This window comes from Pseudopipra pipra, chromosome 16 (genome assembly GCF_036250125.1).
Source record: "Pseudopipra pipra isolate bDixPip1 chromosome 16, bDixPip1.hap1, whole genome shotgun sequence".
NCBI classification, from domain to species: domain Eukaryota; kingdom Metazoa; phylum Chordata; class Aves; order Passeriformes; family Pipridae; genus Pseudopipra; species Pseudopipra pipra.
This window is the reverse complement of record NC_087564.1, coordinates 2,153,174-2,175,478: the sequence shown is the minus strand read 5'-3', so window position 1 is coordinate 2,175,478 and position 22,305 is coordinate 2,153,174. Positions and strand designations below refer to the sequence as shown.

Here is a 22,305-nt window from a genome sequence, read left to right as displayed (position 1 = left end):
AGCACTGATTCCTGCTCCTCTGAAGACAAACTGTGATGCTAAAGCAGAGCTAAAAGAAAAGACAAATCTGAACACACCTTCACTGATGGCATCAGCACAATGTACTGAACAAAAGCCCAGATTTTGGCCCAACTGAATGCCTAAATCTGAGCCTACCCCGGTAGCCCCAGTATAACAAAAGGGTTAATTTAATATGGATTTGGTTACAGCACATCTCTCAGGCTGCTCTCAGCTCAGCCCACTGAAGTTTGAGACAATTCCCACTGACACAGCTGAAATACCCTTGGTGGTATTTGAGGACCTCTTCACTTGTTTCCCAGTTTTAACTTCAGTCCTTCAGTCTAATTGGAGCTGCTCTTAGCAGAGACAAGCCCTTGATTAGGTAAAGGATATGTTTAGGATAAATAGATTTAAGCCAGATTTAAAATCAATTGAAATGCATTCCCAGAGTAGCTTTTAATCCAGTTTTATTAAGCAAAAAAAACCTGTTTGGACATAATAAAATGCAGGGAAATCAGGTACACAGTGCTCACTGGAGTGAGACTTCTGGCACTGCAGTGCACAAGAGCCAGTTTAGTGCAATTATGGAAATAACATCACATTACTGTGATTGTCATTATGGATAAACTGCTCATGCTTCGAGAGTCACAAGCCTGGCAATCCGAGTTTAATTTTTAAGTTTAATGACCATTATTCACCAACTCCTAAATTCATGCTGACACCCACTTTTCAGATGGCAGGATATTTGCTCCTGGCCTGCATTCTCTCCAAAGTTTCTGTTTCAAGATGCCTCCTGCTCCTGAAGAGTCAGAAGTCATTATCACTTTGCTCCAGTGGCTCTGGCTTCCTTGCTCGGTGGCTGGATTTGCTTGGGGAGATTTCCATGCTGTCATCTTCCAGATCATCCTCCTCCTCATCATCATCTTCATCCAGGTCAATCTCACTATCCCCCGAGTCCTCCTGAAGGAAAGGAAACAAGAGGCCATAACCACTTCAGCTGTCCCATGGCAAGGCCTCTTTGCCAGCCCAGCAGGAAGGGATGGCAGTGCTGGCTCCCTCCCTGCACTCCCAGCTGACTGCAAACCTCCCTCCCCACCCCACAGAGCTGACAAACGTGAACTCCTTGACTTCTGCTGGATCTGGGGTATTAAAAACCTGGCAGGGTGTTTAACTTCAAAGTGATACCTTGTGAGAATCAAGGTGAAGTGGAAGAAAATGAACTGCAGGAGAGGAACCCACCTGTGCCTCGGTGGTGACCTTGTGCGAGCCTGGCCGTGCTGGGGCAGGTGTCCCCTTGGAGAGCCAGAGTGGAAGGAACAAGAGAGGCAGAGCAGGGAAAAAAATGTACAAGAACATAAAAGAAAACAGAAAGTAACCAAGGTGGGAGCAGGGGAGAAGGCAGCAAAGGCAGGCACAGCTCTGGCATCATGCACCACACCAGCAAGGGACAGAGGCTCTGGGGCAGGCTGAAGCCTGCTCTCTTCCAACTGCCTAACTCCATGAACTCCTTGAGGGGTTCAAACCAGCCTCATTAGTTTCCTTCCCTCATCTTGGACACACAGAAGCCTGTGAGGGTTCCTGAGTGAGCCTCTCAGCCCCTGGGCCTCCCGAGAGGCTGATTCCAAGAGCAGAGCCATAAGACAATCACAGCTGAGGGGCTCCAGCTGAGGGCAATTGGAGGCTGAAGGCCTTGGCTTTCCACACCTGGATACAATGGAGCTGTGCCAACAGGGAGAAAGCTGTGAACAGGAAAGTCTAAAGGGGAGAGAAGCAACACAGGATGACTATCCAAATCTGTCAAGAACATGGTCAAGGACAATAAGGTGACATCTTCACACACAGCACAGGCATTCCTGACCCTCCCAGAAACAGGTCAGAATGCCAAGGGCATAAATCATTCCCCAGGAGGCAACAACAGCCTTGACCACACCCAGTCTTGCAGGAGCAAAGAGCAGAGCAGGGGCTGCAAGTTACTCTCCAGAGACAAGGTGAGGGTGCCCAAGGAAGCTGTGGCTGCCCCATCCCTGCAAGTGTCCAAGGCCAGGCTGGACAGGGCTTGGAGCAACCTGGGCTAGTGGAAGGTGTCCCTGCCCATGGCAGGGGGTGGAATGAGATGAGCTTTAAGGTCCCTTCTAACCCAAACCATTCTGGGATTCAAAGAGATGTCTGAACTGCCCTCCTCGAGCCAGGCAGCACTGCAGGGGTATCTGCTGGACAGGGAGACAGGAAGGCTCCATCCACACCAGGAATTAACAGCAGCACAGGTTCAAACACAAGGCCACAATCATCACAGCTGTACTATCTTCTAGCACAGTTTTGCCCTGTGCCAACCAGCACTCTTCAACACAATATTCCATCACCATGAGGAGAACAGGACAGCCCCACTGCTCCCAGGATGCCAGCAGGTTTTTGGGAAGATGGAAAGAGCTTCCTGTATGGATGCAAATCACACCACAGCAGCTGGCTTCAGCTGCCTAGTGCAGGTGTAGCCACTCAGGGGTGCCCAGAGGCACAGAAAAGTTGTCCACGGATGCCAAGGGCTGGGCACAGACACAGAACAAGTGCCTCCTGTACAAACCTGTGTGTGCCTTTTAGACTCTGCCTGCTCACCATGTAAACCACAACCAGATGCAAAGCCAGGAGCCCTGGGACAGCAGGAATCCCAAGGGATAAAGCTCACAGTCCTGCTCTCATCCCTGTCCCATCATCTGGGTGACTGATGACTGATGCTGCCACTACAGGCCACGGAGAGGGTCCCAGGTATGCATTTTTAGAGCAACAAAAGGGGATTTATGTCCATGTACCTAACTCCTGCTGCCCTGCACTCTGCCCCCACAGCTCACCAAAACAGCATCCCTGCAGCCTTTGTGCCACGAGTTGTGCACTGCAGGACGAGGCGAAAGCACACAGAGCACACAGACCCCAGGAGCAAAGGAAAAACAGGGAATCTGTGTCTATGCTGATGAGAGAGCACAGTTAAAGGAAAAGAGGGGAAAAGCAGGCCTGGGGCATGAGGATTCAGTAGATAAAAGGTGTTTCTCTAGCTGAGGAGAGGGCTGGCACTCTAAAGCACTGTCAGGGAAGCTCTACAGACACATGGGATGGTTACTTACATCTTCCTCCGTGTCTCCACCTTGCATTGTTCCCACGATCCGTGTGCCAGCTCTTCCTGCAAGAGCAAAGAGAATCACCATAAAGCCTGGCTCATGGTCACAGGGAGGCAGAAGGAAGGACAAAGCTCAGAGTTTACATTTTAAGGACAAGTCAAACAGCAGTGAGAGCATGAGATCCCAGTGCACGTGAGGTCCCCCCCTTGTTAAGCCTTCAGAGCTCAGGAGACGGTAGAAGAGGATATGTCTGACAGTAATTCCAGTCAGGATGATAATTCCAGAGCTACCTTATAACAGTTCTGACAGGACAAGAGGTGAGAGACACATTAAGAAACAGGAAATTCTATCTGAACAAAAGAAATCACTTTTGTTTTACTGTGAGGGTGGTCAAACATGGAGACAAAGTTGCCTAGAGAAGTTGTGGAGTTATTCATGGAGATATTCAAAACCCAACTGGGTGTGGTCCTGGAAAACCAGCTCAAACCTCCTGTTTGAGCAGAGGGGTTGGACTCCATGATCTGGAGAGGTCCCTTCCAGCCCCAAAAATCTGTGAATTGACATATTCCTTCCTCTGCTTTGGTAGACAGAGAACAAAAGCCTGTTTTTTTGCATGTGATAAGCCTCCTGTCCTTTAGAAAGCTCAGATACTTTCTGATATTCCAGGAGGGACTGACATCTCACAGGAATTCCTGGCAGTGCCAAGGCAAACCTCAAGAATTTCCTGTTGAGAGTTTGATGTGTAAGTCTGAAGGGGGAGGTGGAGATCTCAGGGCTGCAGGGAGCTCACTGAAAAGGGAGACCACACTTGTGCTTTGCTGGTTTTGGCAATGCAGAGGCCATAGGAAATGGGGAAGATGCTACCAAGGTCTCCTTTGCTAGGAAGGGAGCCTGGAAGGTGTTGGGAAAGGGGAAATGCTGTGTGTGGGATGCCTGGGTGATTCAGCCCTGCTCCTGCAGCCCCCAGGATGCCCTCAACACTGACCAGATCCTATTTACAGCCGTGCTGTGACCATCCCATTTCACCATCTGCCATCACCAGCTTCCTCTATGTTCCAATCTAGACAATCTAATCCTTACTGGTTTTAGCATGAAAACAAAGCAGCTTTAAAATATATCCTGGCAAACCTCTTTTGTACCTCCCAAGGCACAAAAGATGACAGGTCCCTTCTGTCCCACACAGATTGATCTGAGTTAGTGGCAGGAAAAAGCTGCCTAACTCACCCACAACTCACTAAAAAACCTTTGTTGCATCAAGGCAGATAATTTAAAGGATTTTATATCTTTAGATAAAAAGCAGTGTCCTCTACTGACTGGGCAGTGGAGATGGAACTGTAAGATTTCCAGACAGAAGATCTGCCTTCAAGCTTTTTGGAGACTTTTGCTCTAATTTATGCAAGACTAAACCATATAAATTTGAAGCTGATTACAACTCACATCATTAGACAACAACAGAATCCTCTTTTTGCCCAGCCTACAGACAGCTCTTGAGAGTTGCAAAACTGCAATTTTGCTCTGTAGAAGGCTCAGCATGAAGTGTAAAATTGGGAATTATTACCTCAAAAGGAGAAAGCTGCAGGGAGCTCCTAAAACAAGACAAAGCTGAGAGAGATCCCGAATATAAAAGAAAATCAAGATATCACATAAGGAGAGTTGATGGAATAGGACAATTCCAAATGCCATGGGAAGAGCTCAGAGACTCCTCACAGAAGGTCTGGAGGATGCTGCTCTTCCAGGACATCCTGTGTGCATCTAACTCCTTACACCTGGAGGAACACAAGAATCAGGTGCTGCCCAGACTTGGATCCCTCCATTGTTTAAGCCAGGAGCACCTCTCTGAACCAGGGACTGTGGGATTGGCAGGATTAGATCCTGCAGGCACAACCCTGGGACGCTCCCAGAAGAGACCCCAGGATGCAGAAGGGCTGGAGTACAACCCGGGGACAGTCCTAGGAGAGACTGCAGGATGCAGAGGGGCTGGGGCTTCCCCTGTGCACCCAGCTGTAAGGAGGACAGCAAGCAGATTTTCCACGTTATTTTAACTTTCACATCACAACCCCCCGAGTTCCTGTGCGTGGGAGCACGGACAGGCAGATGGCCACGGAATTTCCATGTGTGCTGGAGGAGAGGCAGGAAACAGAGGAGCCACGTGCAGGGGGCAGGGAGGGCTGGGGAAGCTGCCACTTGATTTCCTGGGTTCAGCTTGGCTGGGCTGGGCTCCCAGCGCCCTTAGGGCCGTGTCACTCCGGCCACGGGAGCTCCTGCAGCTCCCGGGGGGTGGGAGTCTGTTGTGTTTGCTCACACATAATGTGGCTCCAGCCGGGACAGGCTGCACCAAGTGATAATTAGGAAAAATGCTCGTAACGACCAGACTGTAATTCACTGCAGCTTCAGAGTCAAATCTAATCTCCAGGCAGCACCACAGTTTACAGCCACCAAGCAAACATGATTTGAAGCCTGTGAGCATTTGCCCTTTTCCCTCTGTGTGATATTGTACCAGCCTGTGCAGCTTCCTACAACGGAGCCACAGGACTGGAACGATTTCCAGCTTCTCACTGGGCAGTGGGTACACATTAACCCTGGGTCTGACAGCAAGAAGAGACACACAACCTGTGGGGTCCAGCCAGCCCATGGGGAGGGGAGGGTGGATTTGCAGCTGAAACATTTTGCTCTCAGTCTGCAGATCTGCAGCGTCCAGCACTTAAAGCAAATTCACAGCAGGAGCTTGGAGAAGACACTTCCCTCCACAACACATCCCCTTCCACACAGAGAAAACTGGGATAAACCTCCAGCCTGAACTTTCTAATCTGTGTGTGCTTCGGGCACTGTGTTCTTAATCACAGAATCACGGAATGCCCTGAGCTGAAAGGGACCCACAAGGACCATTGAGTCCAACTCCCTGCCCAGGACACCCCAACAATCCCACCCTGTCCCTGAGAGCGTTGTCCAAACGCTCCTGGAGCTCTGGCAGCCTTGGTGCTGTGCCCACTGCCCTGGGGAGCCTGGTCAGTGCCCAACCACCCTCTGGGGGAAGAACCTTTTCCTGATACCCAACCTAACCCTGCCTTGGCACAGTTCCAACCTTTCCCTGGGTGCTGTCACTGCTCACAGCTCGGAGCTGCCCCTCCACTGCCCCCGTGAGGAAGCTGCACGCTGCTGAGGTCTGACCTCAGTCTCCTCCAGACTGAACAGACCAAGAGCCCTGAGCCGCTTCTCAGATCCTTCCCCATCCTTGTGTCCCTCCCTTGGACACTCTCCAACACCTTTAGATCCTTCTGATATGGTGGTGTCCAGAACTGCCCCAGGAGCTGAGGTGAAGGCACTTCGGGGCAGAGCAGAGCAGGACAATCCCCTCCCTTAGCACAAGGCTCTGATCTCAGCAACATCTCCCAGGCACTGCCAAAATCCAGGGGGTCTTTAAGCTCACCACAGAGGAGCTGTGGTGCTGCCCAGGCAAGCACACTTTAACTTATTTCTTACACCTCCATGGAAAGGAAATCCACTTGGAAGTGAGGGACCTGTCTCCCACCATTTAAGAGCCACAGCCCCTCCCTCCTCCTCCTCCACCAGGTCCAGTGTCATGATGGCCTGGCTGACAGTGCACAGCAACACCTCCTTCCTCCAGGAAGCACCTCCTGACACAAAACCTACAGCCAACGACAGCTCTGCAGGGAGCAGATGCCAAGAAGGAGGAAGAAAGTTCAATTTAAGACAAATTAATTTCTCCGAATTCCAAACACGGCCCCTTTTCAGTGTTCCCAAACACATCTGATTGCCCCCTTTCCCCAGCTACATGAGCCTAGTAATATTGCCCAACAGCTGCTATATCAGGGAACTAAAGTCTGCAAAGACTCTTATCTGGGGGACAGGAATCTGCAGAGATCCACACAGAAATACAGGAAAATAAGTGCAGCTTCACCAGCCTTCTGGGTTGGTTTCCTCAGAGCACTGACAATCAGATCTGTGGCTCAAACACTGTTTTTCTCTCCCATTTGACCTGAAGAGGCAAGGAATAAGAGACTAATCTGACTGCCCAAAATGTTTTTATAAGGTTTACAATTAGGACTTGGTTTGGTTTACCAGAAAAGTAAATTCCCTCCAGGAGCACAGCCACAAGAACCCACACACGCCATGTGCACAAAGCCCCAGTCAGAGTAAAACTGCCCTTGAGGAAGTTCACAAGGAAGGAATTTGTTTTTAAGTTCTAAAAGCAGGATCAGTTTGGTGGAGTCCTCTGAGGTGTTCTGAGCAGGTGCACTTTTGCAATTTTCCCCCTTGATTTCATGTATCACCTTCAAACAGCTGGAGAACCTGAACCCTGCCAATGCACGGCCAGACCCACTCCCTGTGCCTCAGCCTTCTCCCTCTGCCACCAGCATGGAATGTGTGAAAGCCAGACCCTTTCACCTCACTTCCCCAGACTCTGGATTAAGGCAAACACGTGCCAGGAGATGGCTGCAAACACCAGGGCTCCTCAGGAGCCAGCAGGAAGAGAGCGGCTGGCCAGGGCAGAGGAGATTTTGTTGTTGCTCTGTACTTTTTGATAACTGCCAAGAAATCAGGCAGGGATTTTCAGAGAAGCTGTGGGGTTACAAACAGCATTCCCAAATCCCTGATGGACTGGAAAGGTAAGAATTCAGTGCCCAGCAGAGCCTGTCTCACAGCTGCTGTTCCTGACTCACCTCTGCCCACCTGATGCCATGCAGGGTCTAAAGCTCTCCCTTCTGTGAGGATACCCAAATCTAATTTGGCCTCTGAAAAAGCACCTGCAAGCCCCACTACAGATTCCTGATGTTTTTAAGACTCAGGCCTTGCCATGCTGGCCCTGCTGGGACACCAGGAGGACACTTGAGTCTGTGGCAGACATTTACATGTGCAGCACCCTTGGCAAATCCTCCCTGGGGGCACTTCAGCGTGGCATGACTCTGAACAAGACATTTTCTTCTGTTCTTTTTCAAAAACACAAGCTCCAGGCACTCTGCAGCAGTGGGCAGAACCTGATGGCTGTTTCTTAAGGGTTTCTGAACAGACTGTTGGGGGGAAAGACTTGGGAAGGGAGACAACATCCTGCACTCAGCTGTGTGCTGGTGAGAGGCAGCTGTCCCTGTGATGAATCTGAGAGATCAGGGATGGGATCACACAGCATCTGAGTGATGCCCACACAGCTGCAGTGGGCTTCAGATTATTATTTTTTAAATAAACACTCATTTCCACAACAGAGAGGAATGCAACATTTTGAGAAAACCTGCAGATTTGTTGCCACCCTGTATTTGTAAAGATAAATGTACTTGCATATGTCTCTTGGTCTTGGGCTCAGAGATGTAACTTCCTTTAGGAACCAGAGGGAAGGAGAAAATAGACTATTATTTAACATGTGGCTTTAAAAATTAGGCAGGTGACAGCCACAGGAACTCAATGTGAACAAGATATCCATCAAGAAGCAGGCAGCTGTTGCACATTCCCAATTGAATCCCTCCACTCTCCCGTGTATCAATCTCACACCTCTGGTTTCTACACACCTAGGGGAGTTAAAAGGGAAGGAAAACAGTCTAGAAATTCTGTGGCAGGAATCTGAACATGGCCACAAGCTGGAGAAAGAATTTGCACAAGTGGAGTCTGACAATTCCCACTGAGAGCAGGACTTTCCTGCTTTCAGCAGGAGGGGCTTGGAAACAGGGCTGCACAGGCTCACCTGAGAAGACTTCTATGTCAAAGCTTCCATCTTCCCTAAAGGATTTAAAAAAAAAAAAAAAAGAGGGGTAATTCAGCCTCTGCAGCCCTCCCCCAGCATCCAGGGTACCACAGGCATTCAGTGCCCTCACTGCCCAGCTCCTCAGCACATCATCATCACACTGATTCCCTGGGTCGGGGCTGCCAAAGCAAGAGGCTGCAAGAGAGCTGCTCTCTCACTGTGTGGCTTTGGACTGATTGTCTGCTGAAAAATAGAGTTTAGCAAAGCTGTCTTCTTACAGTAAAGACACAAAAAAGGCTGAAGTTGTTCCCGTCTCAGTGGTGAAATGGTCTCTGTGGTCTGGACAGGACAAAAATTCCCCTTAACACCAACATTATAAAAGTAAACAAGAGCTGAAGCATTCAGATAATTGGTTTACAGGAGCTGAAGGACCCTGGCAGTGTGGAATAGAGGGTGATTTACTACAGACAGGCACAGTTCCACAGATCTGCAAGGGCACACTATTCCAGCTTCATTCTGTAGCACTGCCCTGTGTGCCAGCCTGTGTGTCCCAGTCTGGCACTGCTGCCACCGGGAAGGGGAGAGATCCTCATGATGCCAAAATGCATTTCAGACTGGTCCAAGAGGCTGCAAAGATGGATCTGCACACATAACCACAACATCACTTCAAAATCTGCCACTTCTGATAGTATTGATGACAAAAATCCAGTTAGTTCAAGGGGAGACTGGACAGGTTCTTAGGAGAAAATAAATCTGCTGAGGGTTAGATTAAATTTGTGGAAGCCACATCTGGCTCAGGAAATACTCATGGAGGTTGAAACAGATTGAGAGCAGGAGGGAACCTGAGGGAAGTTCCTACACTCTTCCCTAGACATTTTCTTTCAGACAGTGGTGGGGAGAGAGGATCAGGCTGGATGGACCCTCTGCCTGATCCAGCACAGCAGCTTCTGCATTCCCAGGGCAAGACTTTGCACTGGTGTTTCTTCTGGTCCTGTCCCTTGTTCCCTGGGAGAACAGCCTGACCCCCACCTGGCTCCACTCTCCTGTCAGGGAGTTGTAGAGAGCAACAGCAAGTCAAGAGGATAATTATCTGCCAGCAGTAGTTTACTGAACACCAGAAGGAGACCCGGAGGAGCACAGAAATCAATCTAAACAGCACAGCAGAGAAAACATCTCATAGATTTGAACTGCTTAAGTCTGACAACCTCATTTTGAGTCTCCATTAAGTGTAATTAATGATAACAAAGCTCTTCCTAGAAAAAAAATTCTACTTGTCAAAAAATCTACAACTTCTGTAATAAAGCTTTTTACTCTTACAACTGGTATTAAGAGATGGCTGACATGGCCAGGTTATGGTGCCCTCTGAACTGAAGTTACAGACAGTTACACAGTCACTTCCAAAGCTCTAAAATCTGTGTACAAACCTTTCCCTGAGAAATGGCAATGTAAAAATCCTTAGGGAATATCAGTGTTTCTAGCACTTATCAAGATTTCTCTATTTTTATGAAAAACAGTGGAAAGGAGGATAAAAATGCTGGAATTACATTGACTTGAGAATGTCTGCTTCTTCCTCTGGTCTCATAGAGGGGAGAGAATTCCACTCAGAAAAACTCCACATATTTGCAGTTTATCTAAGGAACAGGTTCCAGCAGAAGTGGTGGCACATGAAACTCCCTACACAGGCACTTCCTACAGACCCCAGAGTGGCTTTGGCTGGCAGTTCAGGATCCCTCACTGCTAACACAGAGCACTAACCTGATTTCCTGGGTGCATTTTGCTTGACTCCAGACTAAGCAGAGCAATTCTTTTCCCACATCAGTGAAACACAGACCTCCCCCCAGTAATTCCTCTAAGACCAGGACCTGTAACTCTTCTGAGCAGGGCTCCAGTGGGATCAGCACCAGAGGCTGCAATTCCACTCCACATGAGCTAGGATAGAAGTCAGACATCCCTCCCTGAAAGCAGCAGCTCAGGTGTGTTACCCCTGTGCCCACATCAGTGCAGGCAGCTTTAAGGACTCACTGAAGGTCTCCTTTTGAAAAACACTCTGCCAGAACAAGTGCCAACAGCTAAAGGGAAATAAATGCTTTGCAATGAGAAATGGCATTGCTTTCCTGAGGCTTTGTATAAAGCTACTTTAATAATCTCTAAGACAATACCAAGGGAGGTTTTTTCTCACACAGTGATTTTTTCCCCCAGTAAATAATCCTTAATTTGCTCCCTCAAAACCACTGTTTTCTCCACAAGGCTTTATCCTCCTACAGCTCCTGAGAACTGAGCAGTGCCAACGTCCTGAACTCCAACAGGGCCTTCTCACATCTGAAGTGACTCAGGTAATTCCAGCATATCCTTCTGAATAAAGGCAAGGAAGGGTGGGTTAGGATACCTTGCAGCAGAGTTTCTGTGCTGGTGTGCTGCTTCATGATCTGCCCTTCCAGTTCACTGTCAGATCCTTCATCCTCCGGAATGTCGATGTCAGAATCATCATTACCTGGTTAAAAACAAACCAGTTGGTTAATATCACTCAAACCAACCCCTGACTCAGAGCAGCAGCTGGACACAGGAGATACCAGCAGTCTCTACCTTTGTTCAAGCCCAACATTAATTAAAAATGCAGCTGCAGAGAGCATTGGCTCTACTGAAGAGTACAGGAAAATAGCCAATATCCACATCCTAAGGAGAAATCCTTCTGCATGTAAGTGCCAAAGCAGCACACACTATAAACAACTGTCTTGGAACAATCCCAGATTGTACAATAAATGTGCTGTATGAATGTACAGTCAGAAGGTGCTATTTCAACAACTGATTTAAAGATAAAACTCTTTTAAAAGTTTTTGGGAAGTTATTAACACATCTCCTGGTCTTTACCCTGGCACAAACAATATCAAAACCTGTTCCCTTAGTCTCTGCCTTTTATTTAATCATAGGTTAGAAAAGCACAGGGAGACATCCTCAGATATCAGAATGCAGCTACAGCCAAAACCAAGATGGCTGGAGAGACAGGAAAGCTTCCCAAGATGCAGGAACTTCTTCAAATATTTCCATCTTCTGCCTTTGTTTCTTTCTCCCTATCCCAAGTAAAGCCTATTTAGTCCCTTAGTCCCAGGTCCCCTGTCACCAAACTAAAGGAATTGTATTAAATTGTCCTTCAGATGTTTCAAAAGATGACAGAAGTTTTCAGACACTTAGAAGTGCCTGCAAGGAAAAGGGCAGGACTGTTCTCCAGGTCAGTCCCACCTTAATGTCCACATGCATAGCCAACCAAACTGATCTCCCTCAGAGCCTGTTCTGCAATAGAACAGTGGATGGAAAGTTGGTGCAGAAATGTGGGGAAAGTTTGGAGCAACTCTGCTCCATTGAAATCTCCTTCTATCCATGAGCTTCTTCCCTCTCTCCTTGCTCATGCCAGCCTGCCTGTGCAAGCTCCTGCTCACCAAGACCAGCTACTGCCACTTGTGATTTCCTTCCCCCTTCAATCATTCCACTGACGTGCTGGACCCTCATCTCCCCTCACATCTTGAACTGTCCTCACTTGTGTGGAGCTCATGAAATCATGGAATATCCTCAGTTGGAAGGAACTCACAAGGACCTTTGAGTCCAACTCCTGACTGCCCAGGACACCCCAACAATCCCACCCTGTCCCTGAGAGTGTTATCCAAGCCCTCTCTGAGCTCTGGCAGCCTTGGGGCTGTGCCCACTGCCCTGGGGAGCCTGGTCAGTGCCCAACCACCCCCTGGGGGAAGAACCTTTCCCTGAGATCCAGCCTGACCCTCCCCTGACAAATACAAGTCCCTCCACACCAGCTGATCCTACACCCCAGTGCTGCAGGAGCTCATGGAATTACCAGTGCCAGCCCAAACCCAACAGGATCCCATGGGAGGACCCAGCACAGCAACATTTGCTGCTGATTAGTTAAAGAAAATAGGCAATTCTTTCCCAGGTACATTTAATTACACACATGTCTGAGATGAAAATGGAAATAACTACTTTAATTAGGATTAGTAATGAGCTGACACATCTTTGCAGTATTTAATTATCAAATATTAGACATTTTTCCATCATGTTTTTCATATTCAATATTAAGTTAATGACAAAATAATAGTGGCAAGGGAAGTATTTGATAGCCTGGTAAGATTACAAGGCTCCAGGAGTCTCAGCTACAATTTCTATTTGTATTGTACTTTATTCTTTGGCAAGTGAGGGAATCACTCACTGCTGTGTGACCTCAATGCTGCTTCTGTTTACCTGGCATTTAAGAAAATGAGGTTATGTTCAGCCCTTGCACAGGCAAACTGTCTAGGAAGAGCCATGAGGATTCAGGTTTGTGCTCTGTATATGAAAGAATGAGTTTATTACACCTGTGATGGCTCTTACTGCTACTAAAGCGCCCTCATTCTTGTTTTTTTGTGGGTTTTTTGTGTTTTTTTTTTTTTCTTTTTTTAGGAGCAATTTCTCCCTTCCAGGCTTTGTCATTTGTGCTCCTGTTAGCCAGCCCCACTGGCCAGAGCTTTTTTCTCCTTGCTGGGACCTCCTGAGCATGAACTGCCAGCTGAGCTGGGACTAATGGCTTCCCTCTGCCAGACAGGGTTAGATGGAACAGTGGGAAGAAATTCCTCCCTGTGAGGGTGGGGAGGCCCTGGCACAGGTTGCCCAGAGAAGCTGTGGCTGCCCCTGGATCCCTGGAAGTGTCCAAGGCCAGGTTGGACGGGGCTTGGAGCAACCTGGGCTAGTGGAAGGTGTCCCTGCCCATGGCAGGGGGTGGAACAAGATGATTTTTAAGGTCCCTTCCAACCCAAATAATTCCCTGATTCTATGACAATGCAGCCAGAGCTCTTTGCTGACAACCCAAGTGGCAAACCCAGCTAACACCCCTCTGGGGACAGGACTGGGACAAGGGCACAGCTGGGGCACAGCTGGAACAACATGGAGCTTAAATTTTACTTACATGGAGCTTCACCTTTCTGAAAACCCCTTTTTTTTTAACCTTTTTTGGGTCTCAGACTCTCAGATATAACATGTCTCTTGACTCTGTAGAACTTGTCAGTAACAATAAGGTTGAGTGCCTGTGGATCAGAATCAGGGGGAAGGTGTGACTTTGAAACAAATCCTGTTACGGATCTATGGCAAGAGTTTGGATTTTCCTTGAACAGTCAGGCTGAAATCTCGAGGCACAGACCCCACCTGGAGCATCACTACACTGAACTCAGGCCAGGGGGTCAGGAAGGTGACAGCTGCAAATGCAAATTCAGCAATAGCAGAATTCCTTCCTGCTCACTCCTGCAAGACATCAAGCACCTTTTTCGCTTACAAAAAAAAAATATATTGCTCTAATCCAGCCCAATGGCTGCTATCACCAAACCCATATAAAATCTGAGTTATCAGCTGAACAGAATCATGCTGAGCCAAAATCCCAAGGACACAGAACCAGAACACAGAGCTAAAAAATTAATTAAATACACAAGGTACATCAGACCAGTCCAATGCTGTGTGTGACCCATCCCAGCCAGAACACTGCAGGGTTCACCATCCAAATTGTACATGCCCAGCGTGCCCAGTTTTCACCAAAATATTCAGGGTATTGATAAAAAGGTAAGAATTCAGAAAGTTTCATGCAACAACAGATACAAAGAAGCTACTTGTTGCCCTAGAAGAAGCCACAATCTCATCAGTGTAACACTGCATCCAGAATCTACAACCACTTCTGGGGAGACAGGAACATTCCTTATGGAGAAAACACAGATTTTTCTTAGGACCAACATACAGCAATGAAGATAATAAAACATACTACCCCAAACTGCCATGTGCTAGTACATGGAGTGCAAAACCCACTCCAGTGGAGCTGGCTTATAAGATTTACATGGCTTTAAGGAGGATTATTTGAATTTTCACAACAAACTTATTTATTATTATTCAGCAATCCATGTACCCGGATTTAGGCCAAGCTGGCTGCCTGCAGAAGCTTCAGGCTGGGGTTTTAAGAAGCTCCTGTATTTTCATCATGAAAAGGTAATCAGCAGAACAACTCTGTAAATTGTGTTTGGCCCATGTCCCCACTGCTGTGATTGACTCCACTGCTCAGAGAACACTCTCAAAATATCAGCCCAGCTGAGAGAGAATATACTGGGATTACAAACCCCACTTGCCTTTCATTTCTATTTCATAAGGGTGGGTTTCAGTCAACTCAATTAGTTTCCTTTAAAGCTGTCCAGGGACAAAAAGTACATCCTGGTTCCACTGCAAAGCTCTCCCAAGTGGGTTATTTGCTCCAAAGCACACCTACTGCTTCCACAAAAAGCCAGAGCTGATACCTGGACAGACAACACTATATTTAAATGATTTAATTTTTGGTAATTTGCAACACTTGAAGAAAAACCAGCATGATTTAATAACTTAGCAGTGATTTCATTACAGAGTGGGTAGTTTGCATCAATATTCAAGTAAATGTATCCAGCTGCAAAATAAGAAGCTACTGTGGTGAAGGTAATGAGCACAGACAACACTGTTTATTGATATGCTTTGGAATTAGATGTCAGTGCTGTTCAGCATGTTCAATTTGATAACAAAAATCACTGCTTTGAGAACACAGGCAACTGGCTCTGCAGCAATTACTGGATTCAGCAGGATATTCATTTTGGTGAGAAAAATCAAGTGGGCAACTGACAGCCACTTGATCCAAAATAAACCCCAGTTAATAAATAGCAGGAAGTAATGGAACAGGAAAAACAATGGGGGTGGCTCAAGAGAGAATGAAGCTCAATACCCACTTGAAAGCCTCAGTTCTACCAAATCCATACTCTTGTCCCACCACAGTCAAGAGCTTCAGGCTCTGCATCAGCCTGAACACTCATACACCCACAGCTCTGCAATTTGAAGGGAAAGATATAGAAATTCCAGGAGGGTATATCCTTTGTCCTTAGCACAAAACTGAGATGTGTCATCTGATCTCCAGGAAAAATTCATCCCGGTACTGAGAGCTACTGACAGAGGTCTGGAAAGCCTGGATATTCAGCCCTGTGGATAGAAAAACTGGGTAGTAACAGCAACAAACAGCAACCAGGAGGTTGCAGAGGTTGGTCCAAGTGACATTTTTGACCTTGCTTGGTCATTTTAACATCACAGAATCCCAGAATAGTTTGGGTTGGAAGGGACCTCAAAGCTCATCTCGTTCCACCCCCTGTCATGGGCAGGGACACCTTCCAGTGGACCAGTTTGCTCCAAGCCCTGTCCAACCTGGTCTATCCCATTTTAGTAAGGGTGATTAACCACTGCCCGGAAAAGCAATAGATCTCTCTCACTTGAAAGAATTAAAATTAACTCTTGATGACAAGCTCCATTTAAACTGGGATGTGCAATCTTGGCACAGGAATAAGTAGTTATTTTCTGACCAATTTTATCAGGAGGTCATACTTGGTGACCATAATATTTCTAACAAGCCAAGAACCCATCAAAGTACTATTAAATTAGAACGTGAATTTGCAATTATCTGACAAGCACAGCACAAGAACTCCTGTGGACTAGTTCCAAGTGTCTGTTACAGGAAGATGGATGATCTGAGCACCCTGCAGTGACAATGCTGAGCATCAGCAGTATCATCCAGGAATTACCCAGTGATCCACAGCTACACCTCAAACCCCACAGTTGCTGCAATGGGGCTTTTTGTTTTCTGCTGTCAAATTTTAAAGCACCAACTCTGGAGCACAAAGGGTGGACCCAGGAGCATCAGTTAATCCCGTGGCTATGGCTGAACAAGACTGAAGTAGTGCAGATTTCCAAATTCTGTGGAACATGGATGTTTATCCATTCTACACACCAAGCAAGAGGATGCAGGGTGGGCTGACTGGAGCAGCATAACAGAAAGTGGCATAGTCAGTGAAAAATTTAGTTTTACAGCAAATACTTTTGCAAATTAAAATCAATCCTGGGCACAGCACTAGCCAAAAGAAAGAAAGGAAATATTTTGAAAAATTCAAAGGTTTTTTTTTTTTTAAGGTTTTCAAAACAAAATATTTTACTTATTTAAAAATATAGTTGATAGAGAAAAAACAGAGAGCTGGAGAGGAACTTTGCACAAGGGCCTGGAGGGGCAGGACAAGAGGGAATGGCTTCCTGCTGCCAGAGGGCAGGGTTAGATGGGATACTGGGAAGAAATTCTTCCCTGTGAGAGTGCTGAGGCCCTGGCACAGGTTGCCCAGAGAAGCTGTGGCTGCCCCAGCCCTGGAAGTGTCCAAGGCCAGGTTGGACGGGGCTTGGAGCAACCTGGGCTAGTGGAAGGTGTCCCTGCCCATGGCAGGGGATGGAATGAGATGGGCTTTAAGGTCCCTCCAACCCAAACCATTCTGGGATCCTGTGATTCTACACTGTCTGCTTTTAAATTGGAAAAAAACCCAAACCTCTTAAAGAATGTGAGAAAATGCATGTGAAAATATGAGTAAAAAAGTGAGGAAAAATAAAGATCTGTAAATGTAATAATTTGATTACTCTGGAAAACTGTATTTCAGTCTAGTAACATTCACACTTGTTCCTTTTTGCTCAACAAACATGTTTTCCAACCTTGGGTGAGCCTGAGAAAACATGCTGAAATTCTGCTGTGGTCAGTGACCTTCCTTGCCCCTTCTCTCACACAATCTGGTGTCAGAGCATCCAGTAACCACACCTGAACTGGTTCTGCCCCCACCCTGCACAGGGATCACCCCAGCACTGTCCAATACAATGTTTGAAGAGTCACTTCACCATTAACTACAAGGAAACCGAGCCCTGAGTTTCAGGCAATTGGATTTTTTTATTTGGCACCAGCCCTGGATGTGGCACACGGGCAGCAGGTGTGTGAGACACCACATCCTGTCTCAGCTTCTCTGAGAGCAAAGATTAGAAAAATAACAGCAATTTCCTTACTGCTCAGCACAAAAGACACTTCTATACTGCTGCAAATACTTAACTGTGTATGTTTTCATCATGCAGGTAATACTCAAAGCTTGATCTGTATTTAGAGTTCAAAATCTTTATGTCATTTTCATATTTTTCATATAATTTAGTGTTGGCTTTCTTTGGTTTTTTGTGCAGTGGTTTTATCGAGATGCTCAGTCAGAAACCAAAGCTGATTTGCAATGCATGCTAGCAAAAGAAAAAAAGAACCAGACTGTTTATCAGTTATCCTAAACATTTTTGCCCATTTTATGTGATGCCATGACATATCCCTGGACTTTTTACATCCTTAACACAGACCTGCACAACTCAACCTCCATTCCACAGGCTCTTCTAGATGACAAACATGGTTTAGGCTTCTCTGCTGTTAGTTCAGCCTGAAACTCTGTAACACAGAGCTTCCAGGATTCCTGCAACTGTACTGCACAGAGAAATGAACTGTTGATTTGGAACCCTTGCTACCAAATTAGCAGGAGATAAGGTCAGGGGATGCAGACAATACAAGAACTGCATCAATTAGCAGGTAGGCAAAGAGTTCTTACAGGGGCAGGATGGATACTGACTTTTATCAGTTAATGGCAACAAATTTATCACCAGGTGCCAGCCCAGGCAGTTAGAAGAACCTCATTAAGTGTTTTGCAGCTCTCAGGGGTGAAGTGTAATGAGAGAGAGAGAACCTTCTCTTTCCCTTGCAGAAGGTGCTGGCCTGTGCTACCCCTCTGGGTAGGAAATCAATGAATTTGTGCAAATGAAATTCATTTCACCACCCTGGACCAAGATTCAGCCAGAGAATCTTAGGACACTGGGAGATGCCAAACCAGCCTGCCCAGCCTGCACTGAGCAGAGCAGATGCTCATCCCTCCATCTCCAGAACCCGCTGCATGAGCAAGACCAAGTCAGAGCAGGGTCCACTTCAACTGTCCTGTGAACAGGCACAGTGTCTTTGTTGGGCTGAAGGCCCAGACAAAAAAAGGCTTAAGTTTCTCAACAAACTAAAGACGGAAGAAAATTCAGGATAAAAGCACTTTGCTTCATGTGGGAGGCATTACTCAAAACTCCAAGTGGAATAATGAAGTATTTAGCAGGGTCTACTGCGACAGGACAAGGGTGATGGTTTAAAACTGAAAAAAGGTCAGTTTAGACAAGATATTGGGAAGAAATTCTTCCCTGTGAGGGTGGTGAGGCCCTGGCACAGGTTGCCCAAAGAAGCTGTGGCTGCCCCATCCCTGGGAGTGTCCAAGGCCAGGTTGGATGGGGCTTGGAGCAACCTGAGCTAGTGGAAGGTGTCCCTGCCCATGGCAGGGGATGGAATGTCCCTGCCCATGGCAGGTGAAGCTCTAAGGTCCCTTCCAACCCAAACCAGGCTGTGATTCCATGATTCTGTGAAGTAACTTCCCCTCCCAAAACCTACTTTAGAAAGATGTTTCTGACAGTGAAATATTTTTTAATATTCCCTGTGACTGGCTCGATACAGGGCACATCCTATCTCAGGAGGAGGATGTAGCACTCAAAATCCAAACAGAACTCAAAGAAGGTTTAAGTGCTCATGTATGTAGCACTTCATACCACTTCCTCCCATGTTCCCAGTCCTCTTGATAAAATCACTGCCACATCAGGCTGTAGGTCTCCTGTGAATCCTCTCCAGCAGAAATTCCATCTCGCTGCTTCCTATTTTTGGAGTGCATTGCACTATTAACCTTGGGAGAGGCTGGACAAGCAAAGCTGCTCAGTGATGCTGCAGTGATTCTGCTGCTCTTTGTCTTGTGCAAAACATGTATTTTTCTTGTGATTAGGATCCTGGGATTAACACAGCTCTTCTGTAAACATATCCCTAATAGGACACCGTGCCACTTACAACACTAACCTCTGCATTCTCTTAGCAAAGCAAATCCCTTGGGTCTGAACTGTATAAAGGGTATCATTTAACTAATAATGAGAACAGAGTGGGGTTTGGCCTTCTAAATAATTTTTTTGAATTCTTTCCACTGCCTTGGTGTTTCTGGGGACACCTGTGTATCTTACTTTACACACCTGACTGTTCCATGTGGTCTCAGGGAGCTTTACAACCTCCCATAAATTACCCTCCATGCTCATGACTGGGAAACAGCATCCAAGAGCCAAATTTACTGTCTCAGTTACAACTCTGCAAACTCCCATAGCCTGTGCAGACAAAGGCAGGCTGGAGCTGACAGAGATGACTCGATTGGCCAAGGTTATGGGACAGTCAATAAATGAGCCAGCTCTGGAAAACAGGTTCCTGGTGCTTTTTATCACTAAAATGAATACTCATTATGACAATTAAGTACTTGAATAAAGATGTGTTATTGTAATATTTTTAGCTCACTGGAAGTCATAATCACGTTCTGAGGTGGCAGTTAAATCACTCACTAAAAGGTAAAGCTCCTTTTATTTCAGAGCTGCAAAATGACAGAATAGTTTTTCAAGTAAAATCCACAGACAAGGAGAAAGGAGGTTAGCAAACTTTCACTTTATACTTCACACTGCCAATTACTGAGGACTGATGACAGAGTCCTCTTAAACCTACTTACCTTGGACACTATCAGACAGCAGGACCTGAACTTTTTCACTCAAGTGAATCCTTGACACAATTCCACATTCTTGTAATTTATATTACAAATCCTATATTTCAGCTGAGATGTCTTCACCTTTTACCTCATTGATATGAGATCAAAGATGGGCAAAAATGAGTGAAATTCCTCTTTCATAAGCCTGCTCTGAAAATCTCAGCCACCAAGGAAACTGTGAAGCACAACTTTTATATCTTTACTCAATGTCAGCTTTTGTGAACTCTCCCTCTGATCCTGAGAATTAACCTTCCTTCTAGTTTCTCCCACTATCAAGTAAAAGTGCACAGACTGCAATATTAAATTCACAGGGGCAATCAATGAGGAAGTTTTTGCTGATGTTTAGCTCAAAAAGAGCAAAATCTTGTTTGTGAGCTTTCTACAGAACCTCAAGAGTTTGTTACTCCCTTCTGATCCTCAGCTAGAATTCTAATTAATTAAGAGTAAGTCTGGGGAAAAAAAAAAACCCAAACAACTAAACTTCTCTACTGCCACCAGAGGTGAAGAAATGCCACTTACCTCCACTCTTTAGCAGGTGTTGCTCCTCTTCCTTCAGCCTGTTCTGCATAAGACGTAACATGTTTGCTGCTTCCTGCAAGAGGAAACAACAACTGGATTGGAAAAGCTGCCACACTCCAGGAGCCAACTGGATGATCCCACCACAACAGTTAAGGGCACTCACAGGTAGAATGAGACTACAAAATGTCAGCATTGAATAAATTTTATGTAAAAAAAGTCTTGTTTGAAACGTGGCAGCTCCTACTTTGACTGTGACGGTCAGGATACAAAGTGTGTACCCAGGTCAAATAAAGCACTGAAAGGCAACTACACATTCCCACTGGGTGAAACATCACTTACTGCATGGAAAATGAGTTCATTTGGCTTTATCCCACTGAAAACTACTGCTCTTACAGCAGGCAAGTGGCTTTCTTTGGAAAGCAGGCTTTGGTACCTGTTTTCAGCCAATACTCCATTAAAAACCAGAAGTGGTTTGTGAAATGACTGCAGCTTCCTCACACACATCCAAACCAGAATGAATTCACACATTTCCAAGCATGCAAACAAAATTGGAGCAAATAACCCTTTCAATAAGCTGGAAAAGTACAGTCATGTATTATACCACACTGTAGTATTCAGGTGCAAAGGAGAACCATTCAAATGAAGGTCAATGACACGAGAAAATCACACTATTCCAATTGCAGCATCAGACAGAAAAATGTATTTTTAATGACCTCTAGCTTAAATTTAAATTTTGAATAGCAAACTAAACATGATACAGCAGGTAAGATATGAATGCACAGAATTAGGTGCAGATAAACCTACAATACTAAACAGGTAGCAAGAGCTGATTGAAGCCACAAATTTTCCTAATTTTAATCTCTTCAATTCCAGTCAGGCAAAGGAAAGCTAATTAACTGTGGACTGAAGTAAGATTTTTCTGAGCCTTTGATTTTTCTGTGCAAAACACCAGTTGCTTTGACATGATCACACCTCCACAGTTACAGTGCACTTGAGGAAAGGAAAACACGGACTCATCTAGAATATCCATGGGACAGAGGCAGGAAAGCAAGAAGAGCATCTGGAAGTGGTTGAATTGAGCACAACCTTTGTACACTTTCAGGTGGAAATGTGTCTCCATACATCTGGCAATGGCATGGAAGCTGGGAAAGGAACCTTCAAGGCTGGAAACAGAGGTCTGGGGACAGACTGGCATGAGACATCACAACTTGGCATAAATATCTGACTTGGGGGTTGATATTCATGCTGGAAAAGCCTGCAGAGAAGATGTTTACAGGTGGTAAGAAGAAGTGAGATGTCACCTGTGCCTGGTGAGAAACCAGCTCGGTGCCTCTCTCAAGGGAATCAATTCTGATCCAAAAATCTGCTTTGGACAACGACACAAATTGTCTGCTCTACAAACTCTCCAATGCTAATAGAGACATCCATGGATGCTGGGAAGGCTGCTAATGAATCCTCTGGACCTAGGAATAACCCTGCA

The 22,305-nt window shown here is 46.2% G+C and overlaps 1 protein-coding gene across 6 annotated transcripts in view; it reads right to left on the bottom strand.

Annotated features, from left to right (window-relative positions):
* Positions 1 to 450: 450 nt before the first annotated feature.
* Positions 451 to 22,305, bottom strand: part of CLUAP1 (clusterin associated protein 1) — a 59,570-nt gene continuing 37,715 nt past the window's right edge. For 4 of the 6 annotated variants that reach the window (XM_064672590.1, XM_064672592.1, XM_064672587.1 and 1 more), the window contains 5 exons: positions 20,826 to 20,898; positions 11,186 to 11,290; positions 3,114 to 3,169; positions 1,240 to 1,293; positions 451 to 960 (listed from right to left, as the gene is read on the bottom strand). In XM_064672590.1, coding sequence (XP_064528660.1) covers positions 808 to 960; positions 1,240 to 1,293; positions 3,114 to 3,169; positions 11,186 to 11,290; positions 20,826 to 20,898 — 441 coding nt within the window. In that variant the 3' untranslated portion in view covers positions 451 to 807. The remainder of the gene's footprint in view (positions 961 to 1,239; positions 1,294 to 3,113; positions 3,170 to 11,185; positions 11,291 to 20,825; positions 20,899 to 22,305) is intronic. The other 2 variants (XM_064672591.1, XM_064672588.1) reach the window with 1 other exon arrangement.